Here is a 19,719-nt window from a genome sequence, read left to right on the forward strand (position 1 = left end):
TATGCCTCTGAATGAATATATTGCTGCTGCTTTTTCTCTTCAGTTTTGCTGCTGAGCTGCACTTCACTGTCTCAGTGCTCTGTGCAGTGACAACAAAGTGGAATTCAATGTAATCTAAAAATCTAAAACTCAGGTGTTGTAAATATTAAGGGGGGAATTATCCCTGTCTCCCCCTGGATAAAGATCTTCGCCCCTGCTGTCATGATCCTCCACCACAGATTTATTTGTTTTTTTAAATTGTGGCATTTAAATTCTTCTCCGCTGCAGTATAAACTCTGACAAATTCAAGTCACATCACTGTAACTGAGACTTTTTCCTCGCTTCTCTCGAAAGAAAGGCTGTTTTGTGAGGGCTCCCAGCCGGAGGTCCCACCTGTTTGCAGCAGCAGCAGCTTCTCCTCCGTGTAACTTGCAGATCCACGTGTGGGCGGGGGAGCACGAGTGGGAGGAGGAGGGGGGAGCAGCAGCCAATCAGATGCGAGCGCCTCTGCTGCGCTATAAAGCCTCGGTGCGCTCCTCAGCCGCAGTATTCATCCTCAGAGAGACGCTCCTGCCTCGTCCAGTCCACACAGGGGTTGATTTCTGTTACTTACAAGCACCGAACCACTTTGAGAAGCAAACAGGATTAACTTCAGCCGCTTTGACTGAAAGATTTGGACGATTTTGTTGCTTTTCTTCTTGTTGTTTTTGGAGACAAAATGCGCCTCATCCAGAACATGAGCACCATTGCGGAGTATCCAGCACCTGAATACTCGGTGCCCAACCGGGTCATTAAAATAGCTGTGATAGGAGGCAGCGGAGTGGGAAAAACAGGTAAGAACACGATCAAATTGCATGTCTTGTACTTAACTTTTAATTGAATGTAACTTCTCGACCATTGCGCGCGTAAATGTCCTAACATTCTGTTTTTACTTTTTCTTTTAGCACTCGTGGTGAGATTCTTAACAAGGCGCTTCATTGGAGACTATGAGAGAAATGCTGGTAAGTTAAAATCAATTGTGCTTGTGTGAATGAAACTGCCTTACTATCAGAGTAAATGGTATTAAAGGTTGTTGTTCCTCCATGTGTGCAGGTAATCTCTACTCCAGAGAAGTCCAGGTAGATGGAGAGCAAGTGATCATCCAGGTTCAGGACACTCCTGGTGTGGAGGTAGGATTATTCTCCTCTTCTCACTCAGAAATTATTATTCTTTTCATTAATGCTGACTGAGAGCTGACACAAGCAAATCTGTTAAAGAGCTGAAGATAATCCAGTGCAAAGATAATAGAATCTAATTCTCTGTCTGGATGTTCAAATCATTCTCTTCACTGGGCTCGGCTCCAAAACCAAACATGTGTGTATATATATTTTTCCCTCCCTGAAGTAGAGCCCTTCATTCTGGCTGTCTAATCTCCCATTTAGGCTAATGGATGTCTGGGGCCACGGTAAATGATACCCTGATGCAGATCCAGACTCCTCAATCACCCACACCTCTCTGTTCTGCAGCAGTAATCCTATAGCTCCAGTCTGCCTCAGTCAGCATTCCAGTCGCGACAGAAAAGATCAGTTAGTCGCATAAAGCCAGGAAATGTTTAATCTGCTATGAATTCAGTTTTTTTAATCATCCTGTCTTTTTCTGTCCTTCCCAGATGACTGATAATGGTATCGGCCTGCCTGACCATGTGACCTGCTCCGTGCAGTGGGCTGATGCAGTGGTGTTGGTGTACTCGGTGACGGACCGTCGCAGCTTCGACTTGATTGATCAACTGCACCAGGTGGTCGCCCGTACCGGCGGAGCCAACGTGCCTCCGGTGATCCTTCTGGCCAACAAGGCCGACCTGCTGCACCTGAGGAGGGTCGACTCCCAGCAGGGCCCCTTGCTGGCGGGAACTCTGGGCTGCTCCTTCTATGAGGTGTCAGCCAGTGAGGACTACAACCAGGTGCACGGTGCCTTCCACAGGTTGTGCTGCCAGCTGGCCAAGCAGCCGCCGCCCGCCTCCAGCTCCTCGCAAACCTCCGCCAGTGGTGCCACGGAGAAGAGGCGCTCGCCTCTCATCCCCAGGCCAAAGTCTCCCAACATGCAAGACCTGAAGAGGCGCTTCAAGCAGGCGCTGTCGGCCAAAGTCAGGACTGTCACCTCGGTGTGAGGAGGAAGAGGAAAGAAGAAGCTGGTCCAGAGTAGGCCACAGAAAGAATGAAAGCATTGAAGGTGGAAAAGAGAACGGAGAAGATTCACACTTCTCCAGTTGTGTCCTGTAGCAGCCTGCCTGAGGACGGCAGGTATGGGGTGAACAGTGGGAGCTTGTGTACAGCGGGGGGAGGGGGGAGGAGGACGGACGACAACGACCTGAAGGTGGGCATGAGTCTGTCCTGTCAGATAATGTGTGAAGAGAAGCAGTGAGGAGGTTCATCTTCTGCTCAGGGTGAAGAAAAGAACACCTGAGGATACAGGAGCAGCTGACCAAGGCTGTCTGAATCACAAACTCTGTGTTTAAAAAAGAAACTGTAAATCAAGCTCTCCTGGCAACAGCAGTGTTGAAGGACTGCTTATTTTTAGCTGTACTGCCCATTGTGGTGGCTCTTTATTCATGGCTCTGCTAAATGCTGCCATTATTGCACCAACCACTAAAGCCAGGGCTCTGTGCAGCCACGTGTGTGTGCTCATTCTTTTTTTTTTTTTGTCAATATCTGCAGTTTTTGTATTTTTTGCAGCTTTTAGAACCTTGACATGATGTGATGAGGGGCGGGGCAGCAGTATGTAGCATGCGTTGGTTATTATCACTGATGCACTTTATATATTAAAAAGAAAAAAAAGGAAAACTCCAAAGGGCCTGTTGTTATTTATTTGTTATACATTGACTTTTGTGCACAATAAAATGATGAGTTTGAACTGAAAAGTCTCAGCAGTTTCTTTAAATGGACATTCTTGAGTGTTTATTGCAGATTTTCTGGAGTCATTGCCGGAAAATTAGTCATGAATATTTTTTTTTGTGCTGTATTTTTGAATCTGCAGCTTTTCAAAACTTTCTGAGTCTACGCGATGTCCTTGGCTCTGATAAATATCACTGTGAAGGAGATGACGCACACAGAAAAAGGTAGCCTGACCCACGAATAAACCAGTTCTTATAAAAAGGCTTTGATAGCAGAATAACGATGAATAGCACAAAGACAATACAAGCATGACTGAGCTGTTGAGGTAACCGGAGCCGGCAGTCGCCGTGGGAGAGTTCAAGTTAGTTTTCTCAGAGCCGACCTTGTTTTATTAGGGACTCCTCTGAGAACTGTGAAGATGAGGAGAAAATTATATTTTCCAATAAAAGCCTGAATGCATGTGCTTAATTACATTAGAGACTTGTTTATTTGCAAGTCTCATTAGTGAACCCTGAATATCGTGTTCCAGCCTGTTAGGGGAGCCACAAAACACCGGATTTGCCGGATATCGGCTCTCTGTGTTGGACAATATGAGGGAGACTTGCGTTATTCATGGTAGCAGGTGTGTAGGTGGGTGAAATCACTGAGCTCTTGCTGAGGTGATTCATGTTGGCGAGAATAAAGAGAGTAGGGTGGGCCGGAGGGTGTAGGTGAGTTCTAGGTGTGAGCGAATAATTGGCCTTAGCAGACAGTGTGAAACGTTTTGTTAATTATTCTGCTCTTATTTGTCACAATGCGATATTGCGAGGTGTTGGAGCAAACACAGAGTGTATTCTCTCCGACACAGCAGCAGCAGCATGCCGTCTTCTGTTCACACCTTCACTTGCAATGACTTCACACATATGGCCTGCTTTAAACGCAGCTTGGCCGGCTAACAACTGAGCCTCGTGTACGCAAACACACAAAAAAACATCACATGTGGGTCTCTGAATAGAAACTGATTTTATTAACATTTGATGAAGGCTGTAGCTGTTGGAATTTTACACCTTCTGCTTTGAAAAGCGGCTTTTGGACAGATTTTACTTATTGAAACTGACATAAACAAGATAGGAATGTTGCTTCATTTGCACATCATCTCCTTAATTCTCCCTTTACGGCTTCAAACACAATCGAATTCATCAAGCGCCGACTCCCGCCCGTTCGTTAAGACGTTTGTGGCGCATGTGTTCGTCCACGTGCTTGCGCCTGCTTCTCCCACGTGACAGCCTTTTCAGACGCCGATATCGGGCGCCAGTCTTTGGGTGCTGAACAGCAGCTCTGGGATATCCGTCGGCTTCAGTAATCGGGTGGAGAGAACCAGCACCTGGAGCGGAGCACAACACATTCATTAAGGTTAAAATGTGCCATGTGTGTAACCCGGCACTAATAAACGAAGCAGACACGGATGTCACAGTGTGTAATGTGCAAATTGGCATTCAACAGGGCGCATTAATCAGGTGCCTTGGCTCCTCTTTTGTAATTTGATTTTAATTACTTCTGCTAAGAAGGTTATGCTTTGTGCGTTGTTTGTTCTTCTTTTATTTTTATTTTTAGATCTTAAAAATGACCCCCCAACCAAATTGTACCTTTTGAATAAAACCGTGAGAAGGTGGTCATTTGTGAAAAAGCAGACGGGGGGGAAAAATGTGACTGTTTGGAACAACTTTAAAAAGGAGTCCTGAGCACGTGCATTCTCAACAAACATGTGAAAGTGACTCGGATGTTTATTTAGACGGGGCCCTGACATGTAGCATTGCCGTCACATTTACATGATAAGGTGCGTGTTTGAAAGAAGCTTTAGAATTCACTGGAACCACCTGGGTGTCAAGCTGTGCAGGTTTTATTCTATGCAAAGAAGAAAACTAGCAGCACAGATGTTTTCCTCTCACCAGTGAAAAGCAGAAAGCCAGGCAATATTTGGATGATAGAATGATGATAGAATCTTAGTGTGGATCCAGGAAGACATTTGGATCTTTCCTTGACATAATGTTTTACAATTTTGCATATTGTATAACAAACTGGAAGACACAAAAACTATGAAATAACACAAATGGAATGATGTCGTGAACAAAAAAACAAAAAACAAATGAGTCCCCAAAAGCGTAATGTCCATTCTTTGAAGTTCTTGGCCGTCTCCTCAGAACAGCTGGTGTTGAGACGAATTTGCTGCTTGGATTCTGGGATTTGGGCTCTAATCTGAGGTGTGTCAGTTGTTTATTTCTGAACTTTAACAAACTTTTCCTCTGCAGAACAGTTAAAGGCCAATTCATGGTTTCCACATCCCCATTCCCAGACTGATGCAGACTGTGATACCGAACAGTGGACACGAAAACAGCTCTGTTCGTATTACAACAGGTTTGGCCTCTTATCTTACACAGGACTACACACAGGACTCCCGTGGACATTTCTGAAAGGCTCACTGGGACTTTTCACGTTGTACAGGATAGAACAGTTAATTACAGTTTGGGATGTGTCACCATGCCAATCTGAGGATCCTTAAGGTGTGCCAGTCATAGTGGACGGACACAGCGTGGGATCTCTGGAGAAGTTAGGCACCACTGATGGAGAGCAAATCAAAGCACCTCCAGAGTACTTAAATTACGACTCTTGTGAAAATGAATTGTATAAGATGTGGGTGATGGAGAATCCTCAGGTACAGGCTCTCCTCGTTACAAGCATTTGCTGTGAGCACATCTTGTCCTTTTGACTCATGGGTAGTTGGGGTGATGGCAGTACGTACATGGTCACAGTTTTTGGGCTGGATGCAGACGTCTGCAGTGGGGTCCGCACAGACCCTTGTTGACTTGGGCTGATAGCGAAATGTACATAAACTGGACCCATGCACATGTGGGGATGTGAAGAGCATGAAATGGCCCTAACTTCCTGTGGCAGCCCTCATAAGAACCTGCTTCGCCACAGCGTTTGAGGACTTTTGTGACTGAACTTGAAGACGCTTTCAAAGCTTTTGACATTTTCTTGACTGGCTGACTTTTATGTGTGAAAGAAATGACGGGCTGTTCCTCTTTACAGAGTTGAGTGGTACAATATAGCTGATAGTGTCAAATGCATACAGAAGGCTACAAATTCCACCAAGTCTTTTTTGACGAGGCTAATCGAACGAGGCTTTCTTATGAAGCTGGTTAAGATATTGCCAATAATTCACAATTTAGCACACTGGCAACTTTGAAAATCTAATATGAAACATGCTTTGGTTCTGTAGCTTTTTTATTTCATACTGCATTTCGTACTGTACATCCCATTATGTGTAAATGTGTATTTTGACACCAATATAGACGTAAACAGAAAACACAATTTATCAATGACAGCAGAACATGACTGCAGAGCTGTAGCTGATGTATGCACTCCCATAGTGCTGCAGTCAGAATAAGAACTACAGTCCTATTATGTTGTATAACAGAGAAGCTCTGTTTCTCTGCAGCAGTGTTGCTTTAACTCCCGGTCAGCACCTAAAATTGGCAACGGGCCTGTTTGCAGTGGCAGAGTGAGTATGTTTCTGTGGAATTTTGTCCGAGTGCAAGACAAAAACTCTGCGGCTTGTTTTCAGTGTAACTGCTCTTAAACGGCTGCTTCCCAGACATCATGCGCACTCGCTCGCTTGTACACTATACGTTGGACACACATGTTGTAGGGTTGGTGTGTGTGTGTGTGCATGTGCTAAAGCCTATGTGTGTGGGCCGGCAGGTTATTATATAAGCTCGTCTTTATTCAGTTCTCCTGATTACAGATGGAAGGCTTTGATCGCTGCCAAGCCTTTCATTGCCTCTGGCCTCCTTCTGAAAGCCTTGTATTAACACAAACTCACATTACCCAGCCTGCCGTCCCTCTTCGTCTTCCTCGCGATCCCTCTCACCCGGAGAAACCGCATTCATCTGCATGTTTTGCCTGTCGGTGTGGGCCGCATGTGTAATTTGCACTTAAAGCAGCCAAACTCTCAGGCAGGCAGACACAACATCTCGTGTACGCAATTACTGCAATAATACGTGTAAAGGTCAGATGACGCGCTCACCTTTACACCTGATCTGAGCCCCCTGTGTAAGTAGGTCAGTGCTTATGTTCGCTCACATTCTTTGCCAGGAAACCTGTCTGAAGGGGACACTTTAGAAACCAGCTCTCCAAGGCTCACCTAAATGTACCAAATGAGTCATTCCTGTAATCGCTGTCTGTGAATATTTCATTTTTCAGAGTTAAAAAGATGATTCAGTTCAGTTCAGTGTCAGTTCTGCAGACTGCACTGAATGTGTACAGTGGCCATCGCTTCACTGGGTTAAACTTTCCGCTAAAGTTTACAGTTTGGAAGTTTTGCATTTCTAGAGAGGACACAAATGCTTTTGGAGAAAAGTACAGCAACAAAAGAGATTGAGATTTATTTACACATAATTGACGTCTGCATTATATTTCCTTGCCACATTAGTAATCCATCCATTCGTGAGGTAAAGTGAAGACAGCGATTGGAGATGCTCATCCTGTTCTGCAACTGAGCGAATGGCCTGTCGAGCTGCACCTCGACTGCTTTACAGAGCAAAACATCCAGTAGTGACTCTCTCACTGTATATTTTTGAGGTTTTTTTCAGTTCACTGTTTAACTTTCTAAGACAGACAATCAACTTCCACACCCACCTGATGTTGTGATTGGCACAGAATAACCCAGAGATTAAACTTCTTTATTTGGGCTCCATTTTCTCATTTATTACACTTTATTTTACTGAACAATTGAATGTAAAACTTTAAATGTCAAATCTGTCTTTTCCCACATGATTAAGCAATGTCATGTCTCCACTCTGTCTATGAAAGTGGCATTAAAAAAACAACAAAAAAGAAAATGCAAATTATGCGTGTTTTCATCAATCTCTATAGAGCGAATAAACTAAGCTGTGTAGGGAAATCAGAGGGAGGCAATATCTGCTGTAATAAAGAGTGGAGGAAGCTGGAAACAAAACAAGTTGTTTGCCAACTGCTACAAAAAGAAGAAACAAACAACACTTTGGCTGTCTTCGACAGAAAATTTGATAGAAGTCTTCAGGAAAGTTTTTTAATTTGGACAGTTGTAGTTATTCTTTTCTATTAGCTGGGACTGGCCACGTTTCATGCTGCCTGGAGACAAAGACGATGAAAGTAGTGAAAACAACTGATTGTTTCCTTCACGTTTTGTAAAGCATATAGAAACAGCTATTTTGTAGTTTTTAATACTGTTTATACTTTCGATCCTGTGTATATACTGCATATACAGTTGAAAATAGGAGGTTACATACACTAAAAAAAAAAAAGGCATTACCTTTTTTTCCCCTCACTGCTTGACATTAAACATGACTAAGCTTTTACTGTTTTAGGTCAGTTAGGATTACCAAAATGATTTCTATTTGCTAAATGCCAGAATAATGACAGAAAGAAGGTTTTACTACTTTCTTCAAAGTCAGATATTTACATACATTTCCTTAGTATTCGGTAGCATTGCCTTTAAACTGTATGACTTGGGTCAAATGTTTTGAGTTTCCTTCCACGAGTTTCTCACAATAGTTTGCTGGTATTCAGGCCCATTCCTCCTGACAGAACTACTCTAACCTTTTCAGCTCTGCCCACAAACTTTCTACAGGATTGAGATCAGGGCTTTGAGATGGCCACTCCAAAACATTGAATTTGTTGTCCTGAAACCACTTTGTAACTAATCTGGTGGTATGCTTCAGGTCATTGTCCATTTGGAAGATCCATTTGCACCAAAGCTGTAACTTCCTGGCTGATGTCTTGAGATGTTGCTTCAATATTTCCACATAATATTCTTTCCTCATGATGCCATCTATTTTATGATGTGGACCAGTCCCTCCTGCAGCAAAACACCCCCACAACATGATGCTGCCACCCCCGTACTTCACAATTGGGATGGTGTTCTCAGACTTATAAGCGTCCCCCTTTTCCCTCCAAATGTAATGATGGTCATTGTGGCCAAACAGTTCAGCTTTAGTTTCATCAGACCACAGGACATGTCTCCAAAAATGAAGGTCTTTGTCCCTGTGTGCATTTGTAAACTCTAATCTGGCATTTTCATGTTGCTTTTGGAACAATGGCTTCTTCCACTGAGTAGCCTTTCAGCTCATGTCGGTACAGGACTCGTTTCACTGTGAATAATGACAATCTCTTACCAGCTTCAGCAGCATCTCCACAAGGTCTTTTGCTTATGTTTTGGGGTTAATACGCACATTTTGCATCAAAACACTTCATCTCTGGGACACAGAACCGTCTCCTTCCTCAGCGGTATGCTGGCTGGACATTCCCATGATGTTTATACTTGAGTATAATTGTTTGAACAGATGAACGGGGAACCTTCAGGCATCTGAAAAGTGTACCCAAGGATGAACCAGACTTGTGGAGGTCCACAATGCTCTTCCTGATATCTTGGCTGATTTCTTTAGATTTCCACATGTTGTCACAAAAGGAAGCAGCGTGTTTAAGGTGTGCCTTAAAATATATCCACAGGTGTCCCTTAAATAAATTCAAATATTGTCAGTTAACCTATCAGAAGCTTCCAAAGCCATGACATCATCACCTGGGCTTTCCTAAATAGTTTGAAGGCATAGTAGTCTTAGTGTATGGAAACTACTGACTTTGAAGAAAGCAGTTCAAAATCCTCTCTCATTATTCTGGCGTTTAGCAAACAGAAATAATTTTGGTAATCCTAACTAACCTAAAACAAGAAAAGTTCAGTCTGATTTAATGTCAGACAGTGAGAAAAAAAAAAGTTCTATGTATTTTTATACAGTGTATGTAAACTTCTGGTTTCAACTGTATATCACAGTGTTCATACTGTTAGTACGGGGAAAATGAAAGAAGCACAGTTGATCAGTCATGTGAGTTAAAAGTCTGCTTCAACAAAACTCTTTGTGGAGAAAGTCAAAAACCACCTCAAGAAAATAGTTTCAAATATAGTTCAAAATAGTTTCTTTTTGAGGGCATTTTTCGTAGATAGATAGATAGATAGATAGATAGATAGATAGATAGATAGATAGATAGATAGATAGATAGATAGATAGAGATACTTTATTAATCCTAAGGGAAATTCAAGATTCATCAAGTTCTTCCAAAGTAATTCTTTAAAATGAATAAACTCCTGGCTACTCACCTGTGTCCCTGGTTTGTGTGCGGTCACGATTTCTCTGATGAGGCGAAGCTCTGAAGGTGTGACTCCACCAACCAGGAAGAGGAACAGTAGAGGGTTGTCGCTGGGATGTGGACGGGTTACCTGGAGTGAAGATGGGACACTGTAATAATTTGTTATTTTTAGGCCATCAGAGCAGTTGGATTCTGTCCGTAATACCAGACTGTGATATAAACCCGTTTTGTTAGGGGGGAAACACTTTGTATCATTTCCTCTCTGTGTTATGATCTGTGTTTCTCTGTGAGTCACCGCTCAGCCGGACACCTGCTAATACTGACAACAGTGGACTCAACCGTGGCTCGCGGCTGCTAACAAAGCTCAGGGGGTGATGCCTCCTCACACTGGTGTCATGAATGGCCAACACGTGGACATGAAAGCAGGCACACACACACACGCACACTTATACAACACATGCACAAACACAAATATCCCACATCACCTGTCTCTCACCTCAACTCTGACAGATATTTCCAACAATACCATTAACTGTCGTTTAAAGATGTCTTTTAACAGCAGCGTAAGGTTTGGTGTTTCTGCTGAGCGTGAGTGGCTGCCGGGGAATAATGGCTCTCTGCTATTGGTCGGCGAGCAGCAGCCAGGACAAGCCTGTGAGCGCCAACGGAGCAATCAGAGCTGCAGGGGGTGGACCTGAAGAGAGAGTGGCTGTACACGTGAAGCAGCAGCAGGCTGGACTAAGGCATGCTGAGGATGCTTCAACATGTGTTTTCTCAAAAAATGTGTGAACTAATGTTTTCTAGCGCGCTCTGCTCATGTTATACATTGCATCTCGAGACGGATCTGCCCTTAGAGACACCACAGACAACACCATGTGCGAGCAGATCACCACCTGTGTTCACTGGATCTGCAGACACACTGTGTGAACCATGTGAAATGTGCTACAGAGTGTGAATGAGGACAAGAAAACATTCTGAATCTATAGGATTATATAATTTTTTCGTCTTTATGTAAATTCTTTATAAAGCATGCTGCTGGAAGTGAGCTGCCTTTGTGTTATGCTAGACATCCACTAAACTGGGGATTCCAAACTGCCCTTGCCTTTTACTTTTAACTCAACTCACCATTCACATGTAAAACAAAATGAAACACAATGAAGTATTTCATCCAAACCCAGGAGCTTTGTGCTATGAAGAAGTAGTGTTAACACTTTGATTAAAAAACAAATAAGAAAAACTCCAATAAAATCACTAATATTAAACAGTTTGTAGCAAAATTCCATCACCTATACATCGCTTAATCCTCATTAGGGTCGCGGGGGGGCTGGAGTCTATCCCAGCTGACTTAGGGTGAAGGCAGGAGACACCCTGGACAGGTCACCAGTCTATCGCAGGGCTACACTTAGAGACAGACAACCAAGCACACTCACATTCACACCTACGGACAATTTAGAATCACCAATTAACCTCAACATGTTTTTGGACTGTGTGGGAAGAAGCCAGAGAACCCGGAGAGAACCCACGCTGCACGGGGAGAACATGCAAACTCCACGCAGAAAGATCCTGGTGCTCCCACCAGGACGCAAACCGGCGACCTTCTTGCTGTGAGGCAACAGTGCAAACAATTGCACCACCTTGCAGCCTCAAATTTAATGGAATCAGCCGTGAGCCAGATTTGAACTCACGACCTCCACATCGAGACTCGATACGGGGAGGGCCAGCTCAACCTAGTGAGCTATTGCGGCACCCTTAAACAGTGTTTCCGCCCGGTCTCAAACCGGGGACCTTTCACGTATTAGGCGAACGTGATAACCACTACACTACGGAAACGAGCCTGTAGCTAAATTACTATATTTTAAACTAGTATGAAAAATGTTTTCACAGTAGAACATATAAATGGTAAATGGTAAATGGTCTGCACTTATATAGCGCTTTTCTACCTTTGTGGCACTCAAAGCGCTTTACAATGTTTCTCATTCACCCATTCACATTCATACACCAATGGCGACAGAGCTGCCATGCAAGGCGCTTATCTGCCATTGGGAGCCATTTGGGGTTCAGTGTCTTGCCCAAGGACACTTCGGCATGTGGGGGGGAACCAGGGATCGAACCACCAACCTTGCCATCAGTGGACAACCCGCTCTACCACCTGAGCCACAGCCGCCCATATATATATATATATATGCGTGCCTGTTAAAAGAACAGGGGAATACAACAGCTAAAGTTATTTTCAAGTTAGACTGAGGTTCTATCCTCGGAGTCTCCTCACAGTTGGATGTGTCCAGAAACCTTCCAAAGAAAAACACCTGAGGAGGCATCCTAATTAGATGCTTCAATCACCTCAGCTGGCTACTGTTGACGTGAACAGCGACTCTTGTCAAACATCTGTAGACAATTCCTTTCACCGATGTTCCAAAATGCCCAAAACTAAACATAAGGTGGATGTTGCAGCTGTGCATAGAGAAGCCTCTAGTCTCCACACTCAGTTACTTCAGTGCATGAAGCTCAGGCAGGTGTGTAACCAAAAATGTTAATGAACCCAAGTGTTTTTATCTACATACGCAGGTTTTTATATGCATACCTTTCTATTAGTGGAGCATTGCAAATATCAATATTTCAGTAAATCATATTCATCTAATTCTAGTAAGTCAACATTGTGAATAACATTAAATTAAATTTGCAGCCTTTATTGATAATAGAATTTAGAATCATTAACGTGTGGCACATGCATTGCATTTTGCAGTGTAACAATGACAACTTTCCACTTTGCAGTGTGTCATGAACAAATAATTTCACATGAACACATGTTTTGAATAGCCACACGTCCGCTATCATTTTACACTGGTATGAACACACAATTAAACACAAAAACAGACACATTCTAATCAGCCACCTTGGCTCTCTTCAAGATCACAGCTGATTATGTTGTCTCAGCTCACATAAAAGGTCAACAGGTCCTGATCTCCTGATGCAAAACATTTCATCCTTTTCCAACATTTCATCATTGCTTAGGATACATCAGTCGTAGCTGTAGAAGCAAACTACAAATTTTGCCCTCTAAATGCAAGATATGATCAGATTTTTGCTGGTTATACAACAGAACTACAGAACTATCTGATTTAACTAGAAGGAGCAGGAGTCAGATCTTAAGCACAGCAGAGACTCTGTTTATCTAAAGTCTAAACATGACAAAAAGTACGTTGTTGCCATTTAGTAGGTCACAATCCAGACAGCAGGGGTTGCACTGTGTTGAATTATATGAACTGCAGAGTTCACAGTTGGCTCTGTGGTTAAAAATAGAAGTTTTATAGGAGTGTTTTATTGCATAAAGGCTGTGCACTGTACTCCGATGGAACACTCCAGGTTCAGGTTTATAGGTTGTGTCAGTCTGACTTAGCGGTTCGTGGGCCAAGTTTTTGAATTCGTGTGAAACCAGGCCACAGTTACACAACCTGCCTAATTCCTCCCTCTGGGTAATCATCAGTTTAAGAGGGTGCAGATGTGGAAAAATTAGACCGAGTGTAGTGATTTGCTCTGTGGTAGATGTACATTATTCACAAAGCAAAAAATACATGTTTGTTGCAGAAAAAAAAAGGGAAGTAATATAACCCAGAAATTCAGGTCACTGGTTCTCCTGATGCTTTCAAAACTTTGAAAAACAAAACTACAACAGACAGAATGAACAACTGAAAGAATGAGTCAACTGATGATCAAGCTGCCTGTTTATAAATTGTGTATAATTATGACAAACAATTTATGTTCTCTACAAGTCCAACGACATTGGTTTTAAAAGTTGAATTTGGGTCAAAGTGGTTCAATAAGGGGCTGCAAGGTGGTGCAGTTGGTAGCACTGTTGCCTCGCTGGTTCGCGTCCCGGTGGGGGCACCGGGATCTTTCTGCGTGGAGTTTGCATGTTCTCCCCGTGCAGTGTGGGTTCTCTCCAGGTTCTCCGGCTTCCTCCCACAAGGTCCAAAAACATGTTGAGGTTAATTGGTGATTCTAAATTGTCCATAGGTGTGAATGTGAGTGTGCTTGGTTGTCTGTCTCTAAGTGTAGCCCTGTGATAGACTGGCGACCTGTCCAGAGTGTCCCCTGCCTTCACCCTAAGTCAGCTGGGATAGGCTCCAACCCCGTGACCCTAATGAGGATTAAGCGGTGTATAGATAATGGATGGTTCAATAAGTATAAAAGGTGGTTTTCTTGCCATTTAAATACTTTCTGTTTCATTCTAGAGATGAGATCAAGCAGAAGCTCCTTCAAGTATGGCCAATTAAATAGCAGAGCTGAGATGCATTTTTGGGGGGATATCTGAATGTTAGAGATACTGCTAATTCTCTGATTGTATGAGGTAGTTTATCCCAAGATGATGATGCTTGGAAAATAACAGATTTTTATATAGAAAAAAATACTTCTTGAGGAAGGCATTATCAGATTGGAGTTACTTGATAAACTTGTGATTGTGAATTACAGCTTGATATTGTGTTCTGATACTGCTAAGCTGTGGCTCCTCAAGAACCTGGACCTCACAGCGAGCTGGTGTCATCTGAGGATTATGATTTGCCTTAAAAAATAAAAGTGATTCTTTGAAGCTGTGACCTGATGTAGTTTTTACTGTGAGCTGCATCCCTGTTTTTGAACGCACCTCATCGAGTCTCAAACTTAAGGTCACCGCGGCTTCATAGACTCCATTTAACTAACGATCTCCATGTTTAGTAGTTAGATGTGCTTGCATTTTCCATTGTTACACTACTTTTCATCATGTTTTTTTTTTCCATTTCTCCTTTTTATCCAACAGATTTCATACATATCTATTATTTCAAATAATCATATATGTATTAGAGCATGCTTTCATATAACATATCACATGTGGTTGACTGCATCAGCTTTGCATATTTTTGCTTTTTGGTAATGATCTTACAAAAGACCTGCAAGTGTGGCTTACTAATAAAGACCGGCTTACCTGCAACAAAACACGTGACTATACCAAATTTGGTGGACATGTTAAGATATGGATCCTGTTACAGTGTGTACAATTTCTTGTCATGTCACCCATGGTTGCCTGGCACTGGTCTAAAAAGAAAATAACTAAAAACTTTATTTCTATGGTCAATAAAGGCTTCATGATTGGTGCAGGGCTTAGAGCACAAAAGTTTTTTTTTTAAGGGTAGGTCTATAAGTACTTTCTCAGGAGTTTTTCGGACAAAACCCCCTGTCTTCAAACCACAAACCAGAAAATGAACAACACACTTTTTGTTGTTACAGGGTAAACTGGGGTAAGATGTATTCCTGAGGTACAAAGCCATTAGGGCTGGATCGAATAGCCGAATATTCGTTCGCTGTGCTGGGATCTGGATATCAAACTTGATCTCTGAATATCCCCGCCTTTGCGGAAACGGAGCCGTCACTGCAAACCTAATGGAGCCTGTGTGTCACCACCACCACCCCATTGTTCTTACTGTACGTCTGTTGAAATCACCACTTTTCTTTTTTGGGTGTTTATTGGGTGGTAGAAACGAAAAACCTCTTGGCCATGACTGTACTAACTGGCTAGCATCGAGATAATACAGACTAAAATGTGAAGACTTTTGATTATTCGTCCTACTCACGCAAACTCATCATACTATATGTGCAGACATGGGAAGCTCCCTCAGCAAATCAGGTTGTGGTGAAGCAGTAGAAGATGGCACTTTTTATGTATGCAGTCGGTAGTTGGAGGATGTAACAGTGCTGAACCCAGAAATATTGATGGTCTAACCTTCATGAACATGCTGAAGCCGGTCTTCAGCAGGTCGGTGAGGCCCCCGGACATGTGCTCGATGTCTGGACATTCAAGTCGGTCGGGGTGAAAGACTTCCTCCAGGATCTGCCGCAGAAAAGGTCGATATGTGGCCTGCAAAACATAAACGTGAAACACATAAAGGCGACAGTCAGCTAAAAATCAAAACAGCTGTGGTTACAACACAGTTTGGTTTTTACATGGAGAGATGGGTCAAGGATGAAATTCTGCTGTAACAATCTGACTGTATGTGCATGAAGCGGTAATTGACGAATCGTCGGCATCTGTTTGTTTGTCATACTGTGCCCTGCTTTTAGTGTCCACATGGTTGGTGTGAACGGCTGTTGGTGTGAGCGACAGTGGAATTAGAAGCAGCTCTGCGTGAACAAACTGGCTGCTGCCTTATGAGTCGGGACGCAGAGCTTAAACACTGCTGCAACTGGGACAAAAGAATCTTTCACTGTTAGATTTTCGTAAAAACAGCCCTTTGGTCAGTCTTGAGTGGGTGATAAAGTTGGTAAATCAAATCGACAGTCAACCTCTGCCAAAACACCATTATATGTTAGAATCATGATACTCAGAAAACAGCATTTCTGGATTACTGCAATGTTTGAAAAATGTTTACAGCTATTGTTTTTGTCCATACTAGTAGGGCTGTGGTCTCCAGGTTGATTGGTTGGCCAAATTCTTATTGGTCTGACAATTGGTGGCGTTACCTTCATCAGGAGAAAAGCGCTACATTAACAGCCTTTGAGGAATAATCCATTACTTTTGGTGGTAGGAACAAGAGATTGCCTGAACTTTGAACTCACCCAACCAAATGGAGCCAACTAGGACCAATCTATTTAACGGTTACTTGGAGTCGGCTCCAAACTAATTCAAATCCTGTCAAACAAGTCGATGGTGTGGCTGCATTTTGTACAAATACATGGCCATGGAGTTGAATGTAAACAACACTTTGCATATCACAGCTAAACAACCGACATGACATCTCATTTAAAAATGCTAGAGTAACTTAGTTCTTGAGCTGGATCAGCAGGTGATACAGTTCTATCTAAAAAAAATCCTATGAATGGCAGATGCATGCTGATCTGTTCTGAGTCGAGGTTAAAATGACTCAAAGTGGTGCCAATATTATCTTTGTTTAAATATAATTATATAAAGGCTAATAAGGGTAGCAGGTACGCTGTACTCTGTGCACTGTGGCAGATTTTGTTCATCTAGAGTTAGTTCAGCTTTTTTTTTTTCTTCCTGTGACCAATCAATCAGGCGACTACGACCTACTTACTAGCACCAGCTGAGATTATTTATGCAACAGAAAATATTTGTTAAATGCCTCATAAACCGTTGGATGAATAATTTTGGTAAACACATTGATGTCCATCTGTGTTCGAGAGCGTGTATGTGTGCTGATGAAAAATCCTGCTCCTATGAACACAAACACATTGACAGCACCACATGACATAACCTGCTTCTCCATAACAGACACCTGGCCCACTTTTCCATAGAATTGAGCAGCCTCGTTTTCTTAGACACAACAGTTTATTTCTTTTCCCACAAACGCAAGAGTTTCAGTGAAATGCATGTGCTTCCTTGAATGAGTTGGAGTGCAGGACCTCAACTAAAGCCTTATTAGACTGTCCAAATTTCTTACAATGTGATGCACAACGACAACAAAAAAAAAACTTTAAGGGTAACATAGACTTTTCCGCCCTGCTACACAGAATGAAATGTACCATTTATAGTCCTCTAAGCTCGCAGATCAAGAATTCAAGGCAGATGTTTTTTTTTCCTTGGGAGTGAAGTTTGCTGTCTCAGAGAACAATAAAGATTCAGATAAGACTTGGCAGAGTTTTACTTGAGTGCTCTAAACAGCATAAGTCTAAATAAACATGTTGAATAAGTTCCAGTACTGCATCACTGGAAAATGTTCATCTTTTTACATGAGGCTAAAGTTAGCAACACGTCAAGGCTGTTGCCAAAATATGAGTCGCACAAGGACCAAACCTGACTATTTGGATGTTGCCAAAGAAACATCTGTGCACTCAGATGAAAATACATCTTCCAAACTGTTGATTTAGTCATTAAAAACACACACCTACACACAAGATGTTGTCCAAATGCTGCTGGTGATAGACATTTCTGCCCACAAGTGTGCTTTCTATGTATCATTCTTCACTGATTCCTCACAGCCTCCCACTCCTCCAGTCCCCCAGGAGCACCCAAATTAGACTTGGGGAAATCCTGCAGTAGAAATTACATAAACTAACATATACCTCCGCCAGCGTTAGTTTGCTGCATGGGTCATTCTGCACAAACTAACCTTGGAGTAAACACAGTAATGATTCACCTCCGGCTAAACAACACGCTCGTGCATGCACATACACAACAATATCACAGGCATAAACAACAAATCCAACTCGCAGTCACGCACCATTCATTTTCATTCGATTTTCTAAAAAAGCTAAAAGCAATCCTATTAAATAACCGCCTCAAAACACCCACATGATAAAAACAATATTAGAATTAGTCATATGATAATGCCACTGCTTAAATATTCCTCTGCACACACAAACACGTTCACAGACACACACCCCTTTTAGATGCGAGTATCAGGTTCCCCCACAGGATTTATTGGCATCGGAGTGGATGAACAAATTAATGTTCCAAAACAACATGGAGACAAAATGAAAAACACAAACGGAGCAGAGAAAACAACAGACTGGAATGTTTTTGGAAATAATCCAGTCAGAAATATAATGAAGTTGTACTGTGCATCTCATTTAAACCACCTCAACAAAGAGTATATGTTGTCACTTAAAATACAAAATCTACTGTGGTTTCCAGCCATGAATACAGTTTAAGTTATGTAAGTATTATTACAAGGTAGCTATAATGAAAACTAAAGTGAGTATATTCTGCAAATTCTACATGATGATAATTTAAAGGCCTGATATGGTAAAAATTAATTTTAGTTCTATTTTGTATGTCTCAGAAATTTGGAGGTAAAAAAAATCAAAGCTGTGAAAAAAATGATATGATATCATGATATAAGTTTATATTTCCCTGGCTCTCCTCTCATTTACTAGGCAGCCAGTTAAAATCTTATTTACATTTAAACTGAGGTGCTTGGTTGTCTGTCTCTAAGTGTTGTCCTGCGATAGACCGGCGACCTGTCTAGGGTGTCCCCTGCCTTCGCCCTAAGTCAGCTGGGATAGGCTCCAGCCCCCCCGCAACCCTAGTGAGGATTAAGCCGGTGTATAGATAATAGATGGATGGATGGATTTAAACAAAGGAACCAATAATTATTAAGCTAAAAATTTACATAATCCCACCCCCTCATTGCCTGCTTCTCCCAGGTGAGCCATTCAGAATGAGCGGCTGCCTTGGTTTTAGTTACTTTAGAACCCCTTCTGCCAACTCTACTATGTCTCAGTCACAAGCAAAACACAACAAATGTTCTGCTGTTGGATGCAAGAATGAACACAAGAGACTTAACCCACTGTCAGCATCTGAGGAACTGAACTTAAGTTTTTGATGGCAATGTCACCACAACTATCAGAAAATCCTTAGTGATAACAAGTTTTACAGCTAATGTAGCTAACGTCATCATTACATTTAACTGTTTCCCCACACCCCCCAATGAATCACCACCTTATCGCGGTGAAGGGGTTTGAGTGTCCCTGTGATCCTGGGAGCTATGTTGTCCAGGACATTTGTCCCTGGTAGGGTCTCCCAAGGCAAATTGGTTCTGGGGAGGGACCAGACAAAGAGCGATTCAGAAACCCTGATGACATACTTGAAGAGCAAAGCCGCCACCTCGCCCGGAACAGGGAGACGGGGCCCCCTCCTGGAGCCAGGCCTGGAGGGGGAGCTGGCGGGAGAGCGCCTGGTGGCCGAGCCTTGGGGCCCCATGGGGCTCAGTCAAGCACA

General features: G+C 42.6%; 2 protein-coding genes and 1 non-coding gene across 3 annotated transcripts in view; 1 reads left to right on the forward strand and 2 right to left on the reverse strand.

The window, feature by feature from the left end:
• The first annotated feature begins 526 nt into the window (after positions 1-526).
• On the forward strand, positions 527-2,875 carry rasl11b (RAS-like, family 11, member B). The gene is made up of 4 exons (XM_008299265.1): positions 527-812; positions 924-980; positions 1,072-1,148; positions 1,628-2,875. The coding sequence occupies exons 1-4, from the start codon at positions 698-700 to the stop codon at positions 2,123-2,125; spliced, it is 747 nt and encodes a 248-aa protein (XP_008297487.1). The 5' UTR covers positions 527-697; the 3' UTR covers positions 2,126-2,875.
• A 953-nt stretch (positions 2,876-3,828) lies between these two features.
• scfd2 (sec1 family domain containing 2) overlaps positions 3,829-19,719 on the reverse strand; it is a 105,859-nt gene continuing 89,968 nt past the window's right edge. Inside the window, exons 7-9 of the mRNA XM_008299278.1 lie at positions 15,766-15,900; positions 10,021-10,140; positions 3,829-4,212 (exon numbers count right to left, since the gene is read on the reverse strand). Coding sequence (XP_008297500.1) covers positions 4,120-4,212; positions 10,021-10,140; positions 15,766-15,900 — 348 coding nt within the window. The 3' untranslated portion in view covers positions 3,829-4,119. The remainder of the gene's footprint in view (positions 4,213-10,020; positions 10,141-15,765; positions 15,901-19,719) is intronic.
• On the reverse strand, positions 11,768-11,840 carry trnai-aau (transfer RNA isoleucine (anticodon AAU)). The gene has a single exon. It is a non-coding gene; the product is annotated as a tRNA-Ile (tRNA).

The sequence above is a fragment of the Stegastes partitus genome, unplaced genomic scaffold (assembly GCF_000690725.1).
Source record: "Stegastes partitus isolate 25-593 unplaced genomic scaffold, Stegastes_partitus-1.0.2 Scaffold30, whole genome shotgun sequence".
Taxonomy (NCBI): Eukaryota; Metazoa; Chordata; class Actinopteri; family Pomacentridae; genus Stegastes; species Stegastes partitus.

Excerpts from the sequence above, each read along its gene's own strand:
- rasl11b (XM_008299265.1), top strand. The coding sequence starts at position 698 with ATGCGCCTCATCCAGAACATGAGCACCATTGCGGAGTATCCAGCACCT. Across the intron at positions 813-923 it reads CAGCGGAGTGGGAAAAACAG|CACTCGTGGTGAGATTCTTA; the intron begins GTAAGAACACGA and ends TTTTTCTTTTAG. Across the intron at positions 981-1,071 it reads AGACTATGAGAGAAATGCTG|GTAATCTCTACTCCAGAGAA; the intron begins GTAAGTTAAAAT and ends CCATGTGTGCAG.